The 21,435-nt window shown below is 44.9% G+C and overlaps 1 protein-coding gene across 1 annotated transcript; it reads right to left on the bottom strand.

The window, feature by feature from the left end:
- Positions 1–696: 696 nt before the first annotated feature.
- On the bottom strand, positions 697–19,764 carry LOC124027933 (voltage-dependent L-type calcium channel subunit beta-4-like). The gene is made up of 14 exons (XM_046340143.1): positions 19,720–19,764; positions 12,653–12,718; positions 12,535–12,597; positions 12,049–12,171; positions 9,645–9,772; positions 8,974–9,050; positions 8,144–8,163; positions 7,007–7,087; positions 5,177–5,235; positions 4,644–4,753; positions 4,019–4,170; positions 3,203–3,298; positions 1,633–1,818; positions 697–1,431 (listed from the first exon to the last, which is right to left on the bottom strand). Exons 1-14 carry the CDS (start codon positions 19,762–19,764, stop codon positions 1,153–1,155), a joined length of 1,485 nt encoding a protein of 494 aa, XP_046196099.1. The 3' UTR covers positions 697–1,152.
- Positions 19,765–21,435: the final 1,671 nt, after the last annotated feature.

The following is a 21,435-nucleotide window of genomic DNA, read 5'->3' as shown; positions in this document are numbered from 1 at the left end:
AATGATCATGATGCAAAGGACCCTGGGAAGACACCATCCAACGTTAGTGGAGCAGCATGGACGGTCATCCAATCAAGAGGCTGGCCAGAGAGAAAACACAGGAAGCAGCATGGACGGTCAACCAATCACAAGGCTGGCCAGAGAGAAACACAGGAAGTAGCATGGACAGTCATCCAATCAAGAGGCTGGCCAGAGAGAAACACAGGAAGCAGCATGGACGGTCAACCAATCACAAGGCTGGCCAGAGATGAGGCGAACTCTGATTGTTTGACACCCCTGCTTCTTGTTATAATACCTCTATGAGTCTCTGACACAACTGAATCAGAGCAGCGAAAAATACTGAGATACGCAAAGTATCGACTGTTGCCGAAGAAAGGCCAAGCTAGACAGCTGTTCAAATGGCACATACAGTATCTGACATGTGAAAGCACTTGTTAACAAAACAACCAAATACTCCACATGCTCCTCTCAGGAATCAGTAAAGGTCTGGAAAAATACCACTGCCAGTCATGGTGGGGCAGGTCTACGTATACAACTCCCCATGACAACAGACATGTACTGTAAGTGAATATATTGACGATACTAGCGAAACTCTCTCAGTCAGCATGCAAACAACTGAACGGTCTGGGGACTCTTGGGGTAAGACCACCAGCTTTCAGCAGTGACTCCACCACTTGCTATGGCGACTAATGGGGGGTTGTGGGTACCCGCTAGCTAAAATAGCTTAGCTCGTTGTTAGCTTAGCAAAGTCCAAATCTCATACTACTTTCCTCTTCCACCCATCTCTTTGTGTGGAGAACACAGGAACTAGGAAAGTCCCCTTGTGAGGAAAAGCAACTCAGTCATATGACTTGTATTAACTCAGTTATGTAGCATTAGCATCATATCCTTCTTCCTCATCCTGACCACATTGCTTAACAGGGGTCCCTGCCAGTGCCAAGGCAAGACTGAGACAGAATGGGAATGAGAGGTGATTGGAGGTTTTGTTCAGGAGGGCGGGACTACTCCTCATCTAACGCCTGAAGTAAAACAAATAATCGAAAACAACAGAATTGGACACAATATTTTGAACAGGAACCATTTTGACTCTGTTGCCACCAGAGAGTTGACTTGAGGCCTATAAGGGTTGTGAAGCTGGGACGTCATTCGGGCTCAAAGCCTGTGCCGGGAGTCGTGGCTGTAGCTGCCCGGGGAGGAGCGGTTGCGGTGGGGCTTGTAGGAGTCTTGGTAGGGGTCCTGGTAGTCCTGGTGGTACGGGTCTTGGTCTCGGCTGTGCTGTGAGCCCGACGACATGCGGTTGCGTCCCTTGTGCGCCCGCTCGTTGTGGTAGTTCTCGTCTGCGGTCATTAGGTTGCGACGCTCGTTGGGCGTGGAGTGGTCTCCCGTGTGGTTGCTGTGTTGTCTTATTCTTTGAGTCTGCTGGTTCACCTCATACACACACAAACAACCCCTTTTTGTTACATTTCTGTATGTTACACTGGGCACTAAGCAACTCATCGAACTGAGGACAATTAACTGTCTCCCCTTAAAGGGACATCACACTCCAAACTCAACATTTTTGGACAAACTTTGATTTAGGAGTGTAATGTCGCTTTAACCCCATAGCGCTGTAGCTATCTGTTGATGACCAACCTGCAGTCCAGAGATGGTGGTGGGGTAAGGAGTGAGGGCGGTGGGGCCCAGGTTGCGTCCCAGCAGGGGGTTGAGCGGCGTGGCCATGGAGGTGTGTGTGGCCTTCCAGTAGGCCTCCAGATACTCAGCCAAGTGTTCACACGCATCCTCCAACTGGTTCTCATCCAGGATGATGTCAAACATCTCCTGTTAGAGGGGGTGAAGAGAGGGAGAGAGTGAGAGAGGGCGAGTGAGTGAGAGAGGGAGTGAGAGAGAGAGGGAGATGGAGAGGGAGTGAGAGAGAGGGACAGAGAGGGCGTGAAAGAGGGAGATGGAGAGGGAGTGAAAGAGGGAGATGGAGAGGGAGTGAAAGAGGGAGATGGAGAGGGAGTGAGAGTGGGAGATGGAGAGGGAGTGAGTGAGGGAGATGGAATGAGAGAGAGAGGGAAATGGAGAGGGAGTGAGTGAGGGAGATGGAGTGAGAGAGAGAGGGAGATGGAGAGGGAGTGAGTGAGTGAGAGTGAAAGATGGAGTGAGAAAGAGAGGGTTTGGTGAAACAGGCTCGCATGATGAGTAACGTGGCATTAGAGCTGAGCTGACTTGTTAGCTCCCTAAACTAATGCCTAGGCTGTTTTGACCTTCACAGAAAACCTGGGTTCACACCCCAGTCAGTCACACAAACTGAATATTGTAATTTTGTCACTTGATTGTTAATAGACCTTTTCAATGGCCCTGTCTTGAATCAACCTCAAGCAATCCCAGGGAGACATTGTTGGAGGTTCATGTAGAAAGAAGACACCTTGAAAAGAAGCAATGGTTGGTGTAGATTAAAGAGACAGTATGCTGGGTGGTGTAGATTAAAGAGACAGTATGCTGGGTGGTGTAGATTAAAGAGACAGAGATTAAAGAGACAGTATGCTGGGTGGTGTAGATTAAAGAGACAGTATGCTGGGTGGTGTAGATTAAAGAGACAGTATGCTGGGTGGTGTAGATTAAAGAGACAGTATGCTGGGTGGTGTAGATTAAAGAGACAGTATGCTGGGTGGTGTAGATTAAAGAGACAGTATGCTATGCTGGTGGTGTAGATTAAAGAGACAGTATGCTGGGTGGTGTAGATTAAAGAGACAGTATGCTGGGTGGTGTAGATTAAAGAGACAGTATGCTGGGTGGTGTAGATTAAAGAGACAGTATGCTGGGTGGTGTAGATTAAAGAGACAGTATGCTGGGTGGTGTAGATTAAAGAGACAGTATGCTGGGTGGTGTAGATTAAAGAGACAGTATGCTGGGTGGTGTAGATTAAAGAGACAGTATGCTGGGTGGTGTAGATTAAAGAGACAGTATGCTGGGTGGTGTAGATTAAAGAGACAGTATGCTGGGTGGTGTAGATTAAAGAGACAGTATGCTGGGTGGTGTAGATTAAAGAGACAGTATGCTGGGTGGTGTAGATTAAAGAGACAGTATGCTGGGTGGTGTAGATTAAAGAGACAGTATGCAGATTAAAGATACAACATGCTGGGTGGTGTAGATTAAAGAGACAGTATGCTGGGTGGTGTAGATTAAAGAGACAACATGCTGTTAGAGAGTCACTCACCGGAGGACACTGGGCCAGTTTGTCAGCTGCCACCAGCTGTACGTTCAGATGCTTGCTCTGGGACTTCCCTCTGGACTTGACCAGCCTCTGCAGAACCTAGACAGTGGGAAGACATTTAAACATGTGTTAGATAGTGTCAGACCTCTGTTCAAATGCCCTGGCCCCCCAATGGTGGAACAAACTCCCTCACGACGCCAGGACAGCGGAGTCAATCACCACCTTCCGGAGACACCTGAAACCCCACCTCTTTAAGGAATACCTAGGATAGGATAAGTAATCCCTCTCACCCCCCCCCCCCTTAAGTTTTAGATGCACTATTGTAAAGTGACTGTTCCACTGGATGTCATAAGGTGAATGCACCAATTTGTAAGTCGCTCTGGATAAGAGCGTCTGCTAAATGACTTAAATGTAAATGTAAATGGTCCTGCTCTTTTCTAACGTAATGTTATATCTACACACGTTTTTTTTACAGGAACACTGCTTTTCACATCTTTAACCAGGCAAACCGGTCAAATAGAATCATTTAAAATAAATTAATAATCCGTTAGATAGATTAAAGTGTATTTGTCTGATAACAATACACATGTATAACTCTAAAAGCCCTCCACTGATAAACCAATCAGAGTCTAAGCATGTTGACATTCATTTTCAAAAGGTCCCATTGGCTCAGTAGGTTATAGCGTACTGTATAATAGACAATGTTGACGGTTCTGTGAGTTGTTTAAGATGATGTGTTTGCTTCCTGGTCATATAATAGTATCATTACCTATAGTAGACATGGATGTGTTTCAAATCACATGACCCTCCAGTCCCTACCTTGGGCGAGGAGACCTTGACATGGACGATGATGGGAGCCAACGAGGTCTTGAGCAGCTGGGCTGGGTGATTGATGGTGTCTGCGTCCAGGATCACCAGCTGTAGGGACCTGGCCAGCTCAAAGATCCTCTCTATCTCACTCTGCACCTCCGCTTGGGGAACAGGATAGAAACAACGCAAGACTTTAGAATACAACATTATTGTCCATTCAGGATGGACATTTTACTTTGGCATCACCGTACAAGAATCCTACACACTGAAAACAGTCAGCCTAGTACACTATATATACGTAAACAAACAGTACACACTGACTCCCATTCCTTCATTGCATTCCCAATACATTGATTCATTCAAGTGGTGTCTAGTATGTCTAGTATGGATACTGGAACGTAAGCCAATGAATACGTTGAGCCTGTCTGGAGAACCAGATGGGCGGAGTTTGCACTTTTGGGACTATTCCATTGATTCCATTGTGGGAAGTAAGCTCAATCAAGCTAAATCATTCTTCTTTAGCCGGGTCTCATAGAGATGCTAGCTACAGAGAAGAGTAGGCAACCGTCTTCGATACACAAGGAAAACTCAAAAGACTCCTACAGTAAAATAGATACATGATGGAGGTACATACCTAAACTGGACCTGGTGTTTGATCTCTCGATGATGGCCCGCTTGCTGGGGTTATTCAGAACAGACCTCTTGGCTAATGATATATCTGCTGTGACTCGTGTGATAGATATCCTGAAATGGTCAAACAAAGACACCAATTTAGGCATTTAATTTTGTATTTATTTAACTAGGCAAGTCAGTTAAGAACAAATTCTTATTTTCAATGACGGCCTAGGAACAGTGGGTTAACTGCCTGTTCAGGGGCAGAAGGACAGATCTGTACCTTGTCAGCTCGGGGATTCAAACTTGCAACCTTTTGGTTACTAGTCCAACGCTCTAACCACTAGGCTACCCTGCCACATTCAGTGGGCAAATACTGTAAACCTTATTTTGTAGACAGACACTCCTTTACTGAAGCTGTATTCCATGTGAATTTCGAGGCCAATCTATCTCCAAGGGCTTCATAAGTCAATGTTAATTTAGTGGAACCGAGTTTAAAAATAAACAGACAAAAGAAAAAAAGAAAAAAGAAAGGAAGAGCACGATTTAATTTACCTGCCGTCAAATCTATGCTTGAGGAAGTCAAAGAGTGCTTTCTGCATCATATCCGTCACCTGTGGAGAAAGAGAAGCCAAAAGAGGAGAAATTGTGAAGAGAGAGAGATTGGGAGAGAGTGAGAACGAGAGTGAGAACGAGAGTGAGAAAGAGACAGAGAGAGAGTGAGAGACAGAGAGAGACAGAAAGAGAGAGAGGGGGAGAAAGAGACAGAGAGAGAAAGAGAGAGAGACAGAGAGAGGGAGACAAAGAGAGACAGAGAGAGAAAGAGAGACAGAGAGAGAAAGAGAGAGAGAAAGAGAAAGAGAGACAGAGAGAGAAAGAGAGAGAGGGGGAGAAAGAGACAGAGAGAGAAAGAGAGAGAGACAGAGAGAGGGAGACAAAGAGAGACAGAGAGAGAAAGAGAGACAGAGAGAGAAAGAGAGAGAGAAAGAGAAAGAGAGACAGAGAGAGAAAGAGAGAGAGAAAGAGAAAGAGAGACAGAGAGAGAAAGAGAGTATGGTTAAAAAAGAGAACATTTAACTCTAACAGCCATGACATCAAGCAAACTTCCTGGGAAATCATTTATCAACTGGGTGTTCCTCACGGCCAGAGCACATGGTGCTAAGATGTCCCATGACGACAGCCTACGTGCAACGGACCATTTATCATTCTAACAATTCTATTGTAGCAGTTCTGATATTCAGTCATTTGACAGGGGGATACTGAAAATCATATCAAACATGCTATTTCATTTAATAGAGTTCTACCCTGATACTAAACAACTACAACTTCTACTGGATGAGTGCAATAGTGAAGCAGGATTTGGGGTCAATTCCATGATATTAAATTTACATTTACATTTAAGTCATTTAGCAGACGCTCTTATCCAGAGTAAATGTTTTATTTAACTAGGCAAGTCACTATCAGTCAACTCACTAGATAGATTCATATTATGTTACTGAAATGCAATGGAAAGTCCTCATAGTCAACAATAGACTAATTTCAGTCTAAAATGGATCTCCTGAAATGACTGAAGTTAGATGGTATCATGGAACTGGTCAGAGGCCTGCCAGTAAGGATGGTGGCCTATACAAAGATCCTTTAGTGGCTGGTTTAACAGCAGTCTAGTCTAGACACACAGTGATGCTGCTTCCAGGGTTCTCCTCTCTACTCTCTCTTCTCTTTCCTCTATCTCTCCTCTCGCCTCTCTCTTCTTTATCTCTCTTCTCTATCTCTATCTCTCTTTCCATCTCTCTCTTCTCTCTTATCTCCTCTCTCGCATCTCTCTTCTCTCCCTTCTTTCCTTTCTCTACTCTATCCCTCCTCTCTCTTCTCCTCTCTTTCTAATTTCAAACGATACTCTACTTCTGATGCTGAGCGTTTGCACCCAGAAGGTTGTTACCGTGGCAACAGAGCACACTGTGGGATGAGGCGACTGATTGTGTATCCTCCATGCAAGGAGGGAGAGAAAGAGAGAGAGCGAGAGGAAAGAAACTCCCTGTACTATGGTGTTCTGAGAATGACTAGAAAAAACATCAACAAAGCACCTCACTCAGCAGTCTAAATATAGACTCTAGTAGAGCTCTAACAGGCCTGTGTCAACACAGCATTAGAAAAACATTGCCTGCATATAAACATGAATGATTATAAACATGAAGTCAATAGAAACATCATCCAGCCATGAGGAGCTCTTCTCTCAATGAGATGTGATCATGACAGCCGCAACAACAATCATTTAACATGATGCACTGTTAATGTCATTCCACCAATGGGAGCTCTAGGATGGGCCCCGTGGGAGGAGTCAGAGGATGATCATGTGACTCGATGGCCGCCGCTGCTGCTGCTTACCTCATAGCCCTTGAGGGAGGGCCCCACCAGCACCACAGGCCTCATGGATGGCACCACGTCATAAGGGGGGACGTGTTCAGTCTGTAACAAAGTAACAAAGGAATCAGTGGAGCAGGGGGGAGGGGGCCTCTACTCAAAACCCATTGGATGAGAAGTCAGAGGGGAGGGACCTTTTACCTTCTCATCCAATGGGTTTTGAGAATGAGATGAGGAGAGAGGACAAGGAGTCAAGGAAATGCAATTGAGATTTTCCCACAATAATAAAATGGAATCGATGCAAACCACAGTATGGGATGTATGGATGATTGGGACAGCACAATCTGACTCAAATCTATTTCAAATGTTGTTGTTTTCTTTCTTTATTTAACTAGGTAAGTCAGTGAGTGGGATGTTAGATGGGAAGGATGTTAGAAGGGATGTTAGATGGGATGTTAGATGGGATGTTAGATGGGATGTTAGATGGGATGTTAGATGGGATGTTAGATGGGATGGGATGTTAGATGGGATGTTAGATGGGATGTTAGATGGGATGTTAGATGGGATGTTAGATGGGAAGGGATGTTAGAAGGGATGTTAAAAGGGACGTTAGATGGGATGTTAGATGGGATGTTAGATGGGAAGGGATGTTAGATGGGATGTTAAAAGGGACGTTAGATGGGATGTTAAAAGGGACGTTAGATGGGATGTTAGATGGGATGTTAGATGGGAAGGGATGTTAGATGGGATGTTAGATGGGATGTTAGATGGGAAGGGATGTTAGATGGGATGTTAAAAGGGACGTTAGATGGGATGTTAGATGGGATGTTAGATGGGAAGGGATGTTAGATGGGATGTTAGATGGGATGTTAGATGGGAAGGGATGTTAGATGGGATGTTAGATGGGATGTTAGATGGGATGTTAGATGGGACGTTAGATGGGATGTTAGATGGGATGTTAGATGGGATGTTAGATGGGATGTTCGATGGGATGTTAGATGGGAAGGGATGTTAGATGGGGTGTCAGTTTGGATGTTAGACGGGATGTTAGCAGGGATGTTAGAAGGGATGTTAGATGGGATGTAGGATGTGCACTGTACTATTGTAATGTAGACAGCTATAGTTGATGGAGACAGTTTGGTTTTACCATCACCCACTTACCACTTTTTGTTTCTGCTTTCCTGTGAAGTAAAACAAAACAGAATTGTCAATGTCTTGTAGTATTGTACTGTATCATAAGTCACCTTAACTTGTCAGGTCAGAGACCTGATGATCCTGTGATGATCAGAATGTGATTTACAGGAAATACATTTTCAACCGAGGATTATAACTGACACACGAAGTAAACATATACCCTTTAGATTCATCATCAAACATATAAAAAATGATCCTAATATCCTATGAGGCATATTCACAAAGTCACATGACTGAAGTTCAGGGGGGGTCAAAGTCTTGTCGATGGGTTCACCCTGTGGTAAGCCAAGTTTCAGAGCGCCTGCAGTCCTCAACTGGAGGAAGAGGATGGGAGAATACACTATATATATACACACTCTATGGATCCACAACCCAGCAGGCAAAAGTTGGTATGGGATGTTATAATGGCATCATATTCTGGTTGTAAACTGGTTTTCTGATTACTGGATTTCTGTAAACTTTCATACTTTGGTTGGTATCTGTTCAGATTACAACCAGTTAAAGACGTCTTTCTCTGATTGTTAAAAAGACGTCCAAAAAAACGTCCTTTTACAACCATAATACAACTTGACCATGATGTCACAAAAAGACGTCACAATGACGTTGTTGCAACCAGTTTGCCCGCTGGGAATCATTTATCTTAGGTTCTATGGAGAGACATGGGAAGGCTTAAACACTAAGCAATCCTTGCTCTACGTCTCATGTTGCCTTGACAAAGTTGTCTAGTTCTTCTCTAACCTAGCGGAGGGCCAGTAGGGGAGGACAACGTCCCCCCATCATGTCTAAGAGGCTCTCACCTGCAGAGGAGATAAGGGGTCTGATCGAGGCGGACACCTCATCCTCTACACTTGAGGAAGAATTGCCTCCAGACTTACTGGAAAAGACAAGAGGGAGATAAAAAGAAACACAAGAATCACAGAATTAATGTGGCGAACGGCGACGGGGTTCTAACTGCAGAATCCAGGCCTCATAGGGTGAACGAAGGACTCGAGGTGAGCCTCTCAACTCATCCCAAGTCTAGTCCTCTCATTACGCTGAATTAGTGTTAAAACTGAACAGGCCTAGTGCCGCGAATGGCTCTGAAGGCTAGTACAGGAGACAAACCACTCGTGACGGGAGCGTCCAGAGCGATTACACAGACAGAGCAGCTAGGTCGCTAGAAGAACCAAAGCATTACTGATTATTAAGGTCAGAGACCTTATAAATATTTAGGTTGTTCTATTCTGGATATGGATGGAGAGAAATGTAATTATTCTAAATGATCTGTAACACTTCCTATGAATACCCTCTTTATAACACATCATAAGCACATTTATAACCAAATGAGTTGTACTAATTTGACTAATTTGTCATAACCGAATCAGTTTTACTAAACTAAACATAGCACTGCTGGCCCCTTCCTAACCCCCTTCCCTGGGTAACAAGGTCTCTGACTGAGCGAGAGAGGACTGGTGATGGGCTGCCTTACCCTTGGACTCGCCCTCTCTTCTGTTCCTGCTGGATGCGGATGTTCTCTAGCTTTAGGGGACTGGGGATGAAGCCGATCTCACAGCCCTCCTTGACCAGCCGGCCGATCCACCAGTCGTTGTTGAACTTCTGGATGGGTTGGGGGTGTGGTTGAAAAATCAATTTCAGTACGTTTAAACAGGCAGTCCAATTATGATTTTTTCCCCCCACTAATTTGTCTTTTGACCAATCCGATCAGTTCTGAAAAAGATCTAATGTGAAAGATCTGATGTGATTGGTCAAAAGACCAATTAGTGGAAGAAAAGATCAGAATTGGGCTGCCTATCTAAACGCAGCCAAAATGACATGAACATAAGGAAATAAGCAGTTTTATCTCATTTGAACAGACAGTGAGTTTGTTTCAGAACAGAGGTACTAAATTCAGTGTATATGCCTTGCTGTTGTCATGACTGTACACGAGAATCCAAATAGGTCAGACCCCCTCTCATCCGCAGTGGACGGGAGGAAATAACTAGACGGGATTAACAACTCAAGTCCTGTTGTAAAGATTTAGGTCTCCCTCTCCAAATTCACCATAGGGTTGTGCTTTGTCTCAACAGACCTTTTTCCCGCTGAAACTCTAACATGTTCAAAAGCAACTACTGGAACAATATTTCTAACATAGAACGTGGGGAATGGTCTGAGGTGATATATAGAACACTAACGTCATTGTGTTTGTTATTTTGTGATGTCATTAAAAATGTTAGAAAGGAAATACTGTAACTTGGAAAGTAAACCCACGACATGTATGAAGTTTCCATAATATGCGTTGTGCATGTAATATAAAAAATGATACGTGTTTTTGTTAAGAGAGGGATGTGATTCGAGAAGCTATATGAGATCATTGTTTTACACAACTTTGTACAAATGACAAGTAATGCCCCGAGTGAGGTCAGAGAGCGGGTCAGCATGACGGAACCACCCCTTTCGCAACAAACTATATAAATGAACATAATAGACCAGAAAAGCGTCAAGCTGCAGCTTTACGTTTAAAGTGGTTTGAACTGTGACTATCAACACGAGGTAGAGACGATAGTCACCTCCTGGACAATCACTGGTACGGTTGATTAGCTGTCCTAAGTAAAGTGTCTTCGAAAGCGAATTTAAGTAGGACCATTATACTACTCTGCTCAAACCATCATATTATGCTACTCTCATCACCCCAATGGGAACCATCGACATGGCTGGCTAGCCTATCTTCAAAGAAGCATCTTCAATATCGAATGTAAGGAAAATAAACTGTGTAGTTCTGTGCAGGACTGCACGACAAGTCACTGGATACCAGACAACTACAAAGAAGAACAACAGTAGAAGACTTGTTGGAACCCTTTTGGAAAATCAGAACCTTAAAAGCATGTCACAAAAAGGCCCAACTCCTTTTGCAAGTCGACCATGTCCACCGAGAGATCTGGCAAACCAAGCGGACGGCGGGTCATGTGCAAAGTATATGGTTACTGTAAGTGAGAGTAGTTTCTGAAAGTACCAATGTTAAGTGTCTCTGTCCCCCCCTCTCCCTCCATCTCTTTTGGAACAAGCAGCCACGTTGTTGTCATTCCGCTAGGGACCTGTTTTGAGCGTATTAGGTTTCTAGTCAATAACCGATGCAAAGTGTGTGTGTTTATCCTGTGTTCTCATTTAATTAGCTAGTAAATAAATAATTAAACCAATTTGTGTAGTACTGAATCATAAGTTAGGCTGGGGTTTTTGCAGATGCATGGAGGTTACGACTGTTCAGAATGATGATATGATACGAGGTTATGATTAATAAGTTGACTGTTTATAGATGTGATAGGTAAAGACCTTCAGTGTTTAATTCGGGAGATGGTAACTCTTTAAAGAACCGCTCTCGTGATGCCCCAGATCCTAATGAGTTAATTGTTACATGACTAATTTCATCGGATAACAATTAAACATTGCTAGGTAATTAGATAAATGTCTTCAGATTAATGTTAAAGTCAAGTCACAACACTGTTGTAATAGTGGTTGATAACGTCCCTGGGTCAAATACATATCAAATTCAGGAGGTTGGTGGCACCTTAATTGGGGAGGACAGGCTCGTGATAATGGTTGGTGAGAAATGAGAGGTATGGTATCAAATACATCAATCACATGGTTTCCAGGTGTTTTATACCATTCCGTTTGCTTCATTCCGGCAATTATTATGAGCCGTCCTCCCCTCAGCAGCCTCCACTGATTCTGATTGCTATGCTTAATCTAGCTTGTCTGGTACAATGGTATAGTCCGAAAACTGCACACTCTGACCTAAATCATTTGACATTGAAAAGTACTTCACAAATGTATTTTATCAAAATCTGTTTGATTGTGTGCCACAGTTCAACCTTGTCTCTTGTGACAAAAAACATTACCTCCTTTATGTGAAGGAAGTCCTTAGCATCGAATGAGATGGCGGTTGCTGGCACCGGCACGTCCTCGTCCAATGCTCCACAGTAGCTGACGTTGGTCTTCACAGCAAAGGCCACGGCTTTAGCCTTTGGGAGAGAGGGAGGGACAAGGGTCAGTCAGAAAGCCGCAAAGTATTAACTTCAGTTCACATGAATGAACTGTGGCTTACAAGGCTTAATAAAGCCTTCATAAACTCTTTATAATGCCTACATGGGATGCTTCACAAATCATTTATAAGCAAATGTCATACAATATAAGGGTGCTATAACATATCCTTACATCTGCTTCTATGCCAATTGTGGCATAACCCTTCTACCATCCTTTACATAGCACAGTCTTCTTGCTGCACAAGTCCAAGTACTACCCTCATATTTCACTTAAAAACTTTAAAAAATATTTTATCCTTACTGAACACAACCTAGTGAGGTATCTCTCTCTATGGGTCTCACCTTGGCTCTCTCCAGCTGCACGGTGGCCTGCTGCTCCTTCTGCTCTCGGGTCTGGGCCGGGGCCTGGGTCCCCGGGCCCCCTTGGCTCGGGCTCTGGCCCTGGACCTGCCCCCGGCACCTCCCGCTCCTCCTCCAGAGAGACATCTGAGTCCGATGGTCTGCTTGTGTAGGAATCAGCTGAGCCCTGCAATACAACAGGACAGGGACAGACAGGAAGACAGCAGCTGTCACTATGATCACAGCCAGCGTCACCGTCACCAGGACGTCACCAGGTGGAGGAGGTTGTAGCATGACGTTCTACAGTACCCATAATGCTCTGTAACTGTATCCAGTTTATCTTACTAAACAGAGGTGAGGTGATTTGGAATTGAGGGGGAGGGGGGATTTTCTACTCTTCTCACCCACGTACTAAAGGTCACTTTTGAGACTTTTTCAGTGAGAACTTGAAACTGCCCATGGAGGTTATAGATTCAAATGATTTGGAAGACTATTTCAAAGAATGGCAGCTGAGTACAAATACCACTATTTAATACCACTATTACATCTTTAATAAATTTAATACAGCGTCAGTTTCACTCACTATAGTAGAATAACGGTTATCCCAGACTCAGTTAAAGTAGTTAAATAGGTACCTGGGGACAATACTGTTGGGTCTGTGGACAAGCTGATTTATGAGACTCACTTTAATCTGAGATTTCCTCCACTTTGACCTATCGGAGGCCTTCAAAGTGGGAATGGTCAAGACAGTATGGAAGTTTCAGAATAATCCTGACTAATATATTCTGAGATGACTGCAGTTTATTTTTAATTATCTTGGGGCACTATTGTACCAGGAAGAGCATGTCTCGTGATGAGCTAGCACTGCCTGAGACTTGATTGCCCAGATGTTTGATTACCACCAGTTACACATGACCACCAGTTGGTTACACATGACCACTGGTTGGTTACACATGACCACTGGTTACACATGACCACTGGTTGGTTACATGACCACTGGTTACACATGACCACTATTGGTTACATGACCACTGGTTACACATGACCACTGGTTGGTTACACATGACCACTGGTTGGTTACACATGACCACTGGTTGACCACCGTTACACATGACCACTGGTTACACATGACCACTGGTTACACATGACCACCGGTTGGTTACACACCACCGACACCGGTTGGTTACACATGACCACCGGTTGGTTACACATGACCACCGTTGGTTACACATGACCACCGGTTGGTTACAATGACCACTGGTTGGTTACACATGACCACTGGTTACACATGACCACTGGTTACACATTACCACTGGTTGGTTACACATGACCACTGGTTGGTGACCACCGGTTGGTTACACATGACCACTTTTGGTTACACATGACCACTTGGTTACTGGTTACACATGACCACTTGTTACACATGACCACTGGTTGGTTACACATGACCACGGTTGGTTACACATGACCACTGGTTACACATGACCACCGGTTGGTTACACATTACCACTGGTTGGTTACACATGACCACCGGTTGGTTACACATGACCACTGGTTGGTTACACATGACCACTGGTTACACATGACCACTATGACCACCGGTTGAGACCACTGACCACGGTTGGTTACACATGACCACTGGTTGGTTACATGACCACTGGTTGGTTACACATGACCACTGGTTATCATGACCACTGGTTGGTTACACATGACCACCGGTTGGTTACACATGACCACTGGTTACACACATGACCACTGGTTACAACTTGGTTACACATGACCACTGGTTGGTTACACATGACCACCGGTTGGTTACACATGACCACTGGTTACACATGACCACCGGTTGGTTACACATGACCACTTTGGTTACACATGACCACTGGTTGGTTACATGACCACCAGGTTGGTTACACATGACCACCGGTTGGTTACACATGACCACCGGTTGGTTACACATGACCACTTGTTACACATGACCACTGGTTGGTTACACATTACCACTGGTTGGTTACACATGACCACTGGTTGGTTACACATGACCACCGGTTGGTTACACATGACCACCGGTTGGTTACACATGACCACTTGGTTACACATGACCACTGGTTGGTTACACATGACCACTGGTTACACATGACCACTTGGTTACACATGACCACTGGTTACACACATGACCACCGGTTGGTTACACATGACCACCTGTTGGTTACACATGACCACTGGTTACACATGACCACTGGTTACACATGACCACTGGTTACACATGACCACTGGTTGGTTACACATGACCACTGGTTACACATGACCACTGGTTACACATGGTTGGTTACACATGACCACTGGTTGGTTACACATTGGTTACACATGACCACCGGTTGGTTACACATGACCACTGGTTACACATGACCACTGGTTACACATGACCACTGGGTTACACATGACCACCGGTTGGTTACACATGACCACTTTACACACATGACCACCTGTTGGTTACACATGACCACCGGTTGGTTACATACATGACCACTGGTTGGTTACACATGACCACTGGTTGGTTACACATGACCACCGGTTGGTTACACATGACCACTGGTTGGTTACACATGACCACTGGTTACACATGACCACTGGGGTTGTTACACATGACCACCGGTTGGTTACACATGACCACCGGTTGGTTACACATGACCACCGGTTGGTTACACATGACCACTGGTTGGTTACACCACTTTGGTTACACATGACCACCGGTTGGTTATACATTTACGTTTACCACCGGTTGGTTACACATGACCACTGGTTGGTTACACATGACCACCGGTGGTTACACATGACCACTGGTTGGTTACACATGACCACCGGTTGGTTACACATGACCACCGGTTGGTTACACATGACCACCGGTTGGTTACACATGACCACTGGTTGGTTACACATGACCACTGGTTGGTTACACATTACCACCACGGTTGGTTACCATGGTTTACACATGACCACTGGTTGGTTACACATGACCACCGACCACGGTTGGTTACACATGACCACCGGTTGGTTACACATGACCACTGGTTGGTTACACATGACCACTGGTTACACATGACCACTGGTTGGTTACACATGACCACCGGTTGGTTACACATGACCACCGGTTGGTTACACATGACCACTGGTTGGTTACACATGACCACCGGTTGGTTACACATGACCACTGGTTGGTTACACATGACCACATGACCACTGGTTACACATGACCACCGGTTGGTTACACATGACCACCGGTTGGTTACACCACCGGTTGGTTACACATGACCACTGGTTACACATGACCACTGGTTGGTTACACATGACCACTGGTTGGTTACACATGACCACTGGTTACACATGACCACCGGTTGGTTACACATGACCACTGGTTACACATGACCACTGGTTACACATGACCACCGGTTGGTTACACATGACCACCGGTTGGTTACACATGACCACCGGTTGGTTACACATGACCACTGGTTACACATGACCACTGGTTGGTTACACATGACCACTGGTTGGTTACACATGACCACTACCACCGGTTGGTTACACATGACCACTGGTTACACATGACCACTTGGTTACACATGACCACCGGTTGGTTACACATGGCCACTGGTTACACATGACCACTGGTTGGTTACACATGACCACTGGTTACACATGACCACTGGTTACACATGACCACTGGTTGGTTACACATGACCACTGGTTGGTTACACATGACCACCGGTTGGTTACACATGACCACTGGTTACACATGACCACTGGTTGGTTACACATGACCACCGGTTGGTTACACATGACCACTGGTTGGTTACACATGACCACTGGTTACACATGACCACTGGTTGGTTACACATGACCACTGGTTGGTTACACATGACCACTGGTTGGTTACACATGACCACTGGTTGGTTACACATGACCACTGGTTGGTTACACATGACCACTGGTTGGTTACACATGACCACTGGTTGGTTACCATTACCACTGGTTGGTTACACATGACCACTGGTTGGTTACACATTACACATGACCACCGGTTGGTTACACATGACCACTGGTTGGTTACACATGACCACTGGTTGGTTACACCACCGGTTGGTTACACATGACCACCGGTTGGTTACACATGACCACTGGTTGGTTACACATGACCACTGGTTGGTTACACATGACCACTGGTTGGTTACACATGACCACTGGTTGGTTACACATGACCACTGGTTGGTTACACATGACCACTGGTTGGTTACACATGACCACTGGTTGGTTACACATGACCACTGGTTGGTTACACATGACCACTGGTTGGTTACACATGACCACTGGTTGGTTACACATTACCATGACCACTGGTTGGTTACACATTACCACTGGTTGGTTACACATGACCACTGGTTGGTTACACATGACCACTGGTTGGTTACACATGACCACCGGTTGGTTACACATGACCACTGGTTGGTTACACATGACCACTGGTTGGTTACATATGACCACTGGTTACGCTCATATGTGAGCAGTGGTCCATAGGTAGCCGGACTGACCAGGAAGGGAAAGGGGGAGTCAGTTGTTCAACTGAATGCATTCAAATGTGTCTTCTGCATTTAACCCAACCCCTCTGAATCAGAGAGGTGCGGGGGGCTGCCATAATCGACAGCCACATCTTTCGGCGCCAAGGGAACAGTGGGTCAACTGGCTTGTTCAAGGGCAGAACGACAGATTTGTACCTTGTCAGCTCTGGGATTCGATCCAGCAACCTTTCGGTTACTGGCCCAACATTCTAACCACAAGGCAAACTGTCCGCGAAGGTTGGCTGTGACTAGAGCGTGAGTTAAAGTATTGACCCAAGCCTTGGCCTTAGAAGAACAGAGAGTGAATCTACTAAAGATAATGTAACGTCGTTCGTCTGTTGAATGAAGAGAGTCAGACCGAAATGCAGCGTGTAGGTTATTCATGACTTTAATGAAGGAATATCGCGGTACATGAAATAACTGTATATGAAAACAACAAACGAAACGTGAAACCTATTACAGCCTATCTGGTGACTACAACACTAAGACAGGAACAATCACCCACAAAATACAACGCGCACTCAGGCTACCTAAATACGGTTCCCAATCCGAGACAACGAGAATCACCTGACTCCAATTGGGAATCGCCTCAGGCAGCCAAGCCTAACTAGACACACCCCTAATCATACACAATCCCAATTAATACAAACCCTAATACGAAACACAACATATGAACCCATGTCACACCCTGGCCTACCCAAACATATACCAAAAACACAAAATACAATGACCAAGGCGTGACAGATAATCCAATTGGGGAACAACATTAACTCAAAGTGTGTGTGTGTGTGTGTGTGTGTGTGTGTGTGTGTGTGTGTGTGTGTGTGTGTGTGTGTGTGTGTGTGTGTGTGTGTGTGTGTGTGTGTGTGTGTGTGTGTGTGTGTGTGTGTGTGTGTGTGTGTGTGTGTGTGTGTGTGTGTGTACCTGAGTGCCTGTGTATGTGTGTCAATATCGCTTTAGGAACGTAGAAAGTCTCGCAGTCTGCTAAAATCCACAGACGCTAGTCATAGTACAGCACTTTTTACAACAGACAAGCTATTTCTTGGGCTTACTTCAGCACGGGCTCTATTGAATTGTGTGGGCCAATCACTAAATGCCAGGTCTGGGAAACAAAAAACGAGGAGGTTTGCTTATTTAGAAAATAAGTGATTGCTCTGAAAAAATTGCATCTTGAGTCAATGCTATTGTGCTGATTAATAGATCACATTAAGGTTCTGTGATAAAAGTACTATGAGCCTAATTATTAATCACAATCTTTAAATGTTTTTTACCGGGTGTAACCTTTATGGCACAAACACACGACACAAATCAACCTGCACGGCTCTTGTTCAAAGTATTTCTGTTAGTAATAGTAAAAGCCCCTGTTTTCACACTCTGTCTTATAACGGTGTGCTATTTGTGAAGCACTCACAAGCACCCAACTGACATACAGTATATTATAAGAACACCCTGTTAGAACAATCCCCCCCACACACACACACACACACACACACACACACACACACACACACACACACACACACACACACACACACACACACACACACACACACACACACACACACACACACACACACACACACACACACACACACTACCACCCAGCTCTTCTAGTGTTTTTGTAAACATTTATTCTCACGCCCCCCTCAACAAATACTACGTTCCTTTATATATATTCATTATATATCTTAATAAATAATTATAGCCGGTTGCTGGTCAGCCAATATATACAAAATGGATAACGGGGTATATGGGTAGTTAGATGGGTGCATTTTGGGGTACAGAATCTCTTCATGGCCATATTGTATGACTGCCGGGCTTCCAACGGAGCACTGACGTGACTCATGTCTATCTGACTCCAGTATATGACATCACAACGCACGCTCCTCTCTGTCCTCTCTGTCCTCAGCAGCAGAAATACAACACACTGCTGTTGCCGGGTGTAAAAATAGAAGCTTTGGCCCTTTAAACAAAGGCAGTAAATGCAGCAGGGCTATACCCTACATTTGGAGAGGCTGTGATATGAGGATACATTATACAATGATAACCTCACGCAGGAGCGAAACGGCCCTCTGGGGGATAGGATATAGCATTTACACACTGCTCTTCTCTCGCTATATAATGCTATCTCCATCTTTGTGCTCCTACGTGTGCTGTGCATTAAATGGATGGCTATAGTGTACATTGTATAGCTATCATCAGCCATTGAAATGTGCTGATGATATGATGCAGCTATTCAGATGCATTGGGCTGATGCTGACAGACACATATTGCTACTTATTCTTATACACATCATCACTAATTACACTCTCACGACTGTGTGCACGCACGCACACACACACACACACACACACACACACACGTCTGACTGTCTTCTCCTTACATTGAACCCCCAGTCACCCCCAGCGGAGACCGCGATCCTTCCATCTACAGCATGAGACCGTCAGCTTACCTACAGTAAGCCCTGTGTTTGTGTGTGCACCACAGCTGAGCCACCTCCATCGACAAACACAAACACACACGCTCAAACACACACACACACGATCTGAAGCTAAACCCCCCCACCACTCACCGCCTCCGAGTCTTCAAATCCATGCAGGTACAAATTGTCATACATGGAGGTCTGCTATTTCAAAAGCACCTCTAGAAGAATAAAAGGAAGAGGGGAAAAAAACGAGAGAGCGGAGGAGGCTGTAGTGGAGGCTGTAGTGGAGGAACAGGAGGAGGAGGAGGCTGTAGTGGAGGAGGGGGAACAGGAGGAGGAGGAGGCTGTAGTGGAGGAGGGGAACAGGAGGAGGAGGGAGCCACCACAGAACACAGGATGGATGGGGGATGACGGTAAAAATAAATCCCTCCTTTTTCGGCCGGAAGAGGAGAATGGGTAATAGCAGTAGCAGAGCCTGTTTGGTTTCCCTAGGTCTGCTTGGTTTCCCCTAGGCCTGCTTGGTTTCCCCTAGGCCTGCTTGGTTTCCCCTAGGCCTGCTTGGTTTCCCTAGGCCTGCTTGGTTTCCCCTAGGCCTGCTTGGTCGATGGTTGTGCGTTAGCCCGAGCCTGGATGCTACTGGCTCACATTATAAAGCAGAGAGGCTCTCCCTAGAGGCAGCCCAATCCTGGCATTTAATCAGCCCTTCTAAACACACCGAACGGAGCAGCATAGAGAATCCTTCCTCAATATCAGCACCCGATGACAAAGCCAATGTGCAGCAAGTCGATTGGCTGTGCAGCAAGCCGATTGGCTGTACTGCCTCCACTCAGCTTGTGGACGCACACGCACTCTCTCCTTGACTGAGGGAGTATAGGAAGAGGGGATGACAGCAGCATCATTCTCTCTCTACCCATCGCTCTCTCCCTCCCCTCTTTCTCTCTATCTATCTATCTCTCGTTCTATCCATCTCTGTCCCCTCCTCTCTTTCTCTCTATCCATCCATCTATCTCTGTCCCCTTCTCTTTCTCTCTCTATCCATCTCTCTCCCCTCTTTCTCTCTATCATCCATCTTTCTCTCTCCCTCTTTCTCTCTATCATCCATCTTTCTCTCTCCCCTCATCTTTCTATCATCCATCTTTCTCTCTATCCATCTATCTCTATCCCCTCATCTTTCTCTCTCTCCCCTCTTTCTCTCTATCATCCATCTTTCTCTATCCATCTTTCTCTCTCCCCTCATCTTTCTCTCTCTCCCTCTTTCTCTCTATCATCCATCTTTCTCTCTATCATCCATCTTTCTCTCTATCTCATCTTTCTCCCTCCCCTCATCTTTCTATCCATCTATCTCTATCCCTTCCTCTCTATCCATTTATCTCTCTCTCCCCCTTCTTTCTTTCTATCCATCTCTCTCCTCTCTCTTCCAGTGTATAGGCTAAGCACCACAGATATAACCAGAATATAAAACAAAAGGAGCTGTATAGAGTATAATGGATAACCAGAATATAATTGACTTAGTCAAAATGGTTTGCTGTACCACAGTGTATTGCATGTTATAATTGTAAGCTTTCAGTCCGATAGTCACATTTTCATTCTGATGCTTATTTAAGTGTATCTGACAAATAGGAAAATAGCAGTTTCATAACATCTACTGGACCTTCTTATGGAAAGACACTAGTAGAAACAGTTCAAATAAAGACATTGGCCTGTAGATATATTTTGTACAGTATTTATATTACAAAAATATATATATGTAAAAGTGTATCTGCATAATAAGTTCATGAAATAATAACACAATTATGAGTTCTGGCCAACCCTCTTCCTAGAGAGATAGGTACAGTAAGCTTTTGCTCCAGCCTTGATGAAACA

The sequence above is a fragment of the Oncorhynchus gorbuscha genome, unplaced genomic scaffold, assembly GCF_021184085.1.
Source record: "Oncorhynchus gorbuscha isolate QuinsamMale2020 ecotype Even-year unplaced genomic scaffold, OgorEven_v1.0 Un_scaffold_3574, whole genome shotgun sequence".
Classification (NCBI taxonomy): domain Eukaryota; kingdom Metazoa; phylum Chordata; class Actinopteri; order Salmoniformes; family Salmonidae; genus Oncorhynchus; species Oncorhynchus gorbuscha.
This window is presented reverse-complemented; position numbering and strand designations above follow the sequence as displayed.

Coding starts and splice junctions, on each gene's coding strand:
- LOC124027933 (XM_046340143.1), bottom strand. CDS start 19,764: ATGTATGACAATTTGTACCTGCATGGATTTGAAGACTCGGAGGCG. Junction 4,171..4,643: donor AAACACCAGGTCCAGTTTAG/GTATGTACCTCC, acceptor CTGTTCCCCAAG/CGGAGGTGCAGAGTGAGATA. Junction 3,299..4,018: donor TCAAGGTCTCCTCGCCCAAG/GTAGGGACTGGA, acceptor CCCACTGTCTAG/GTTCTGCAGAGGCTGGTCAA.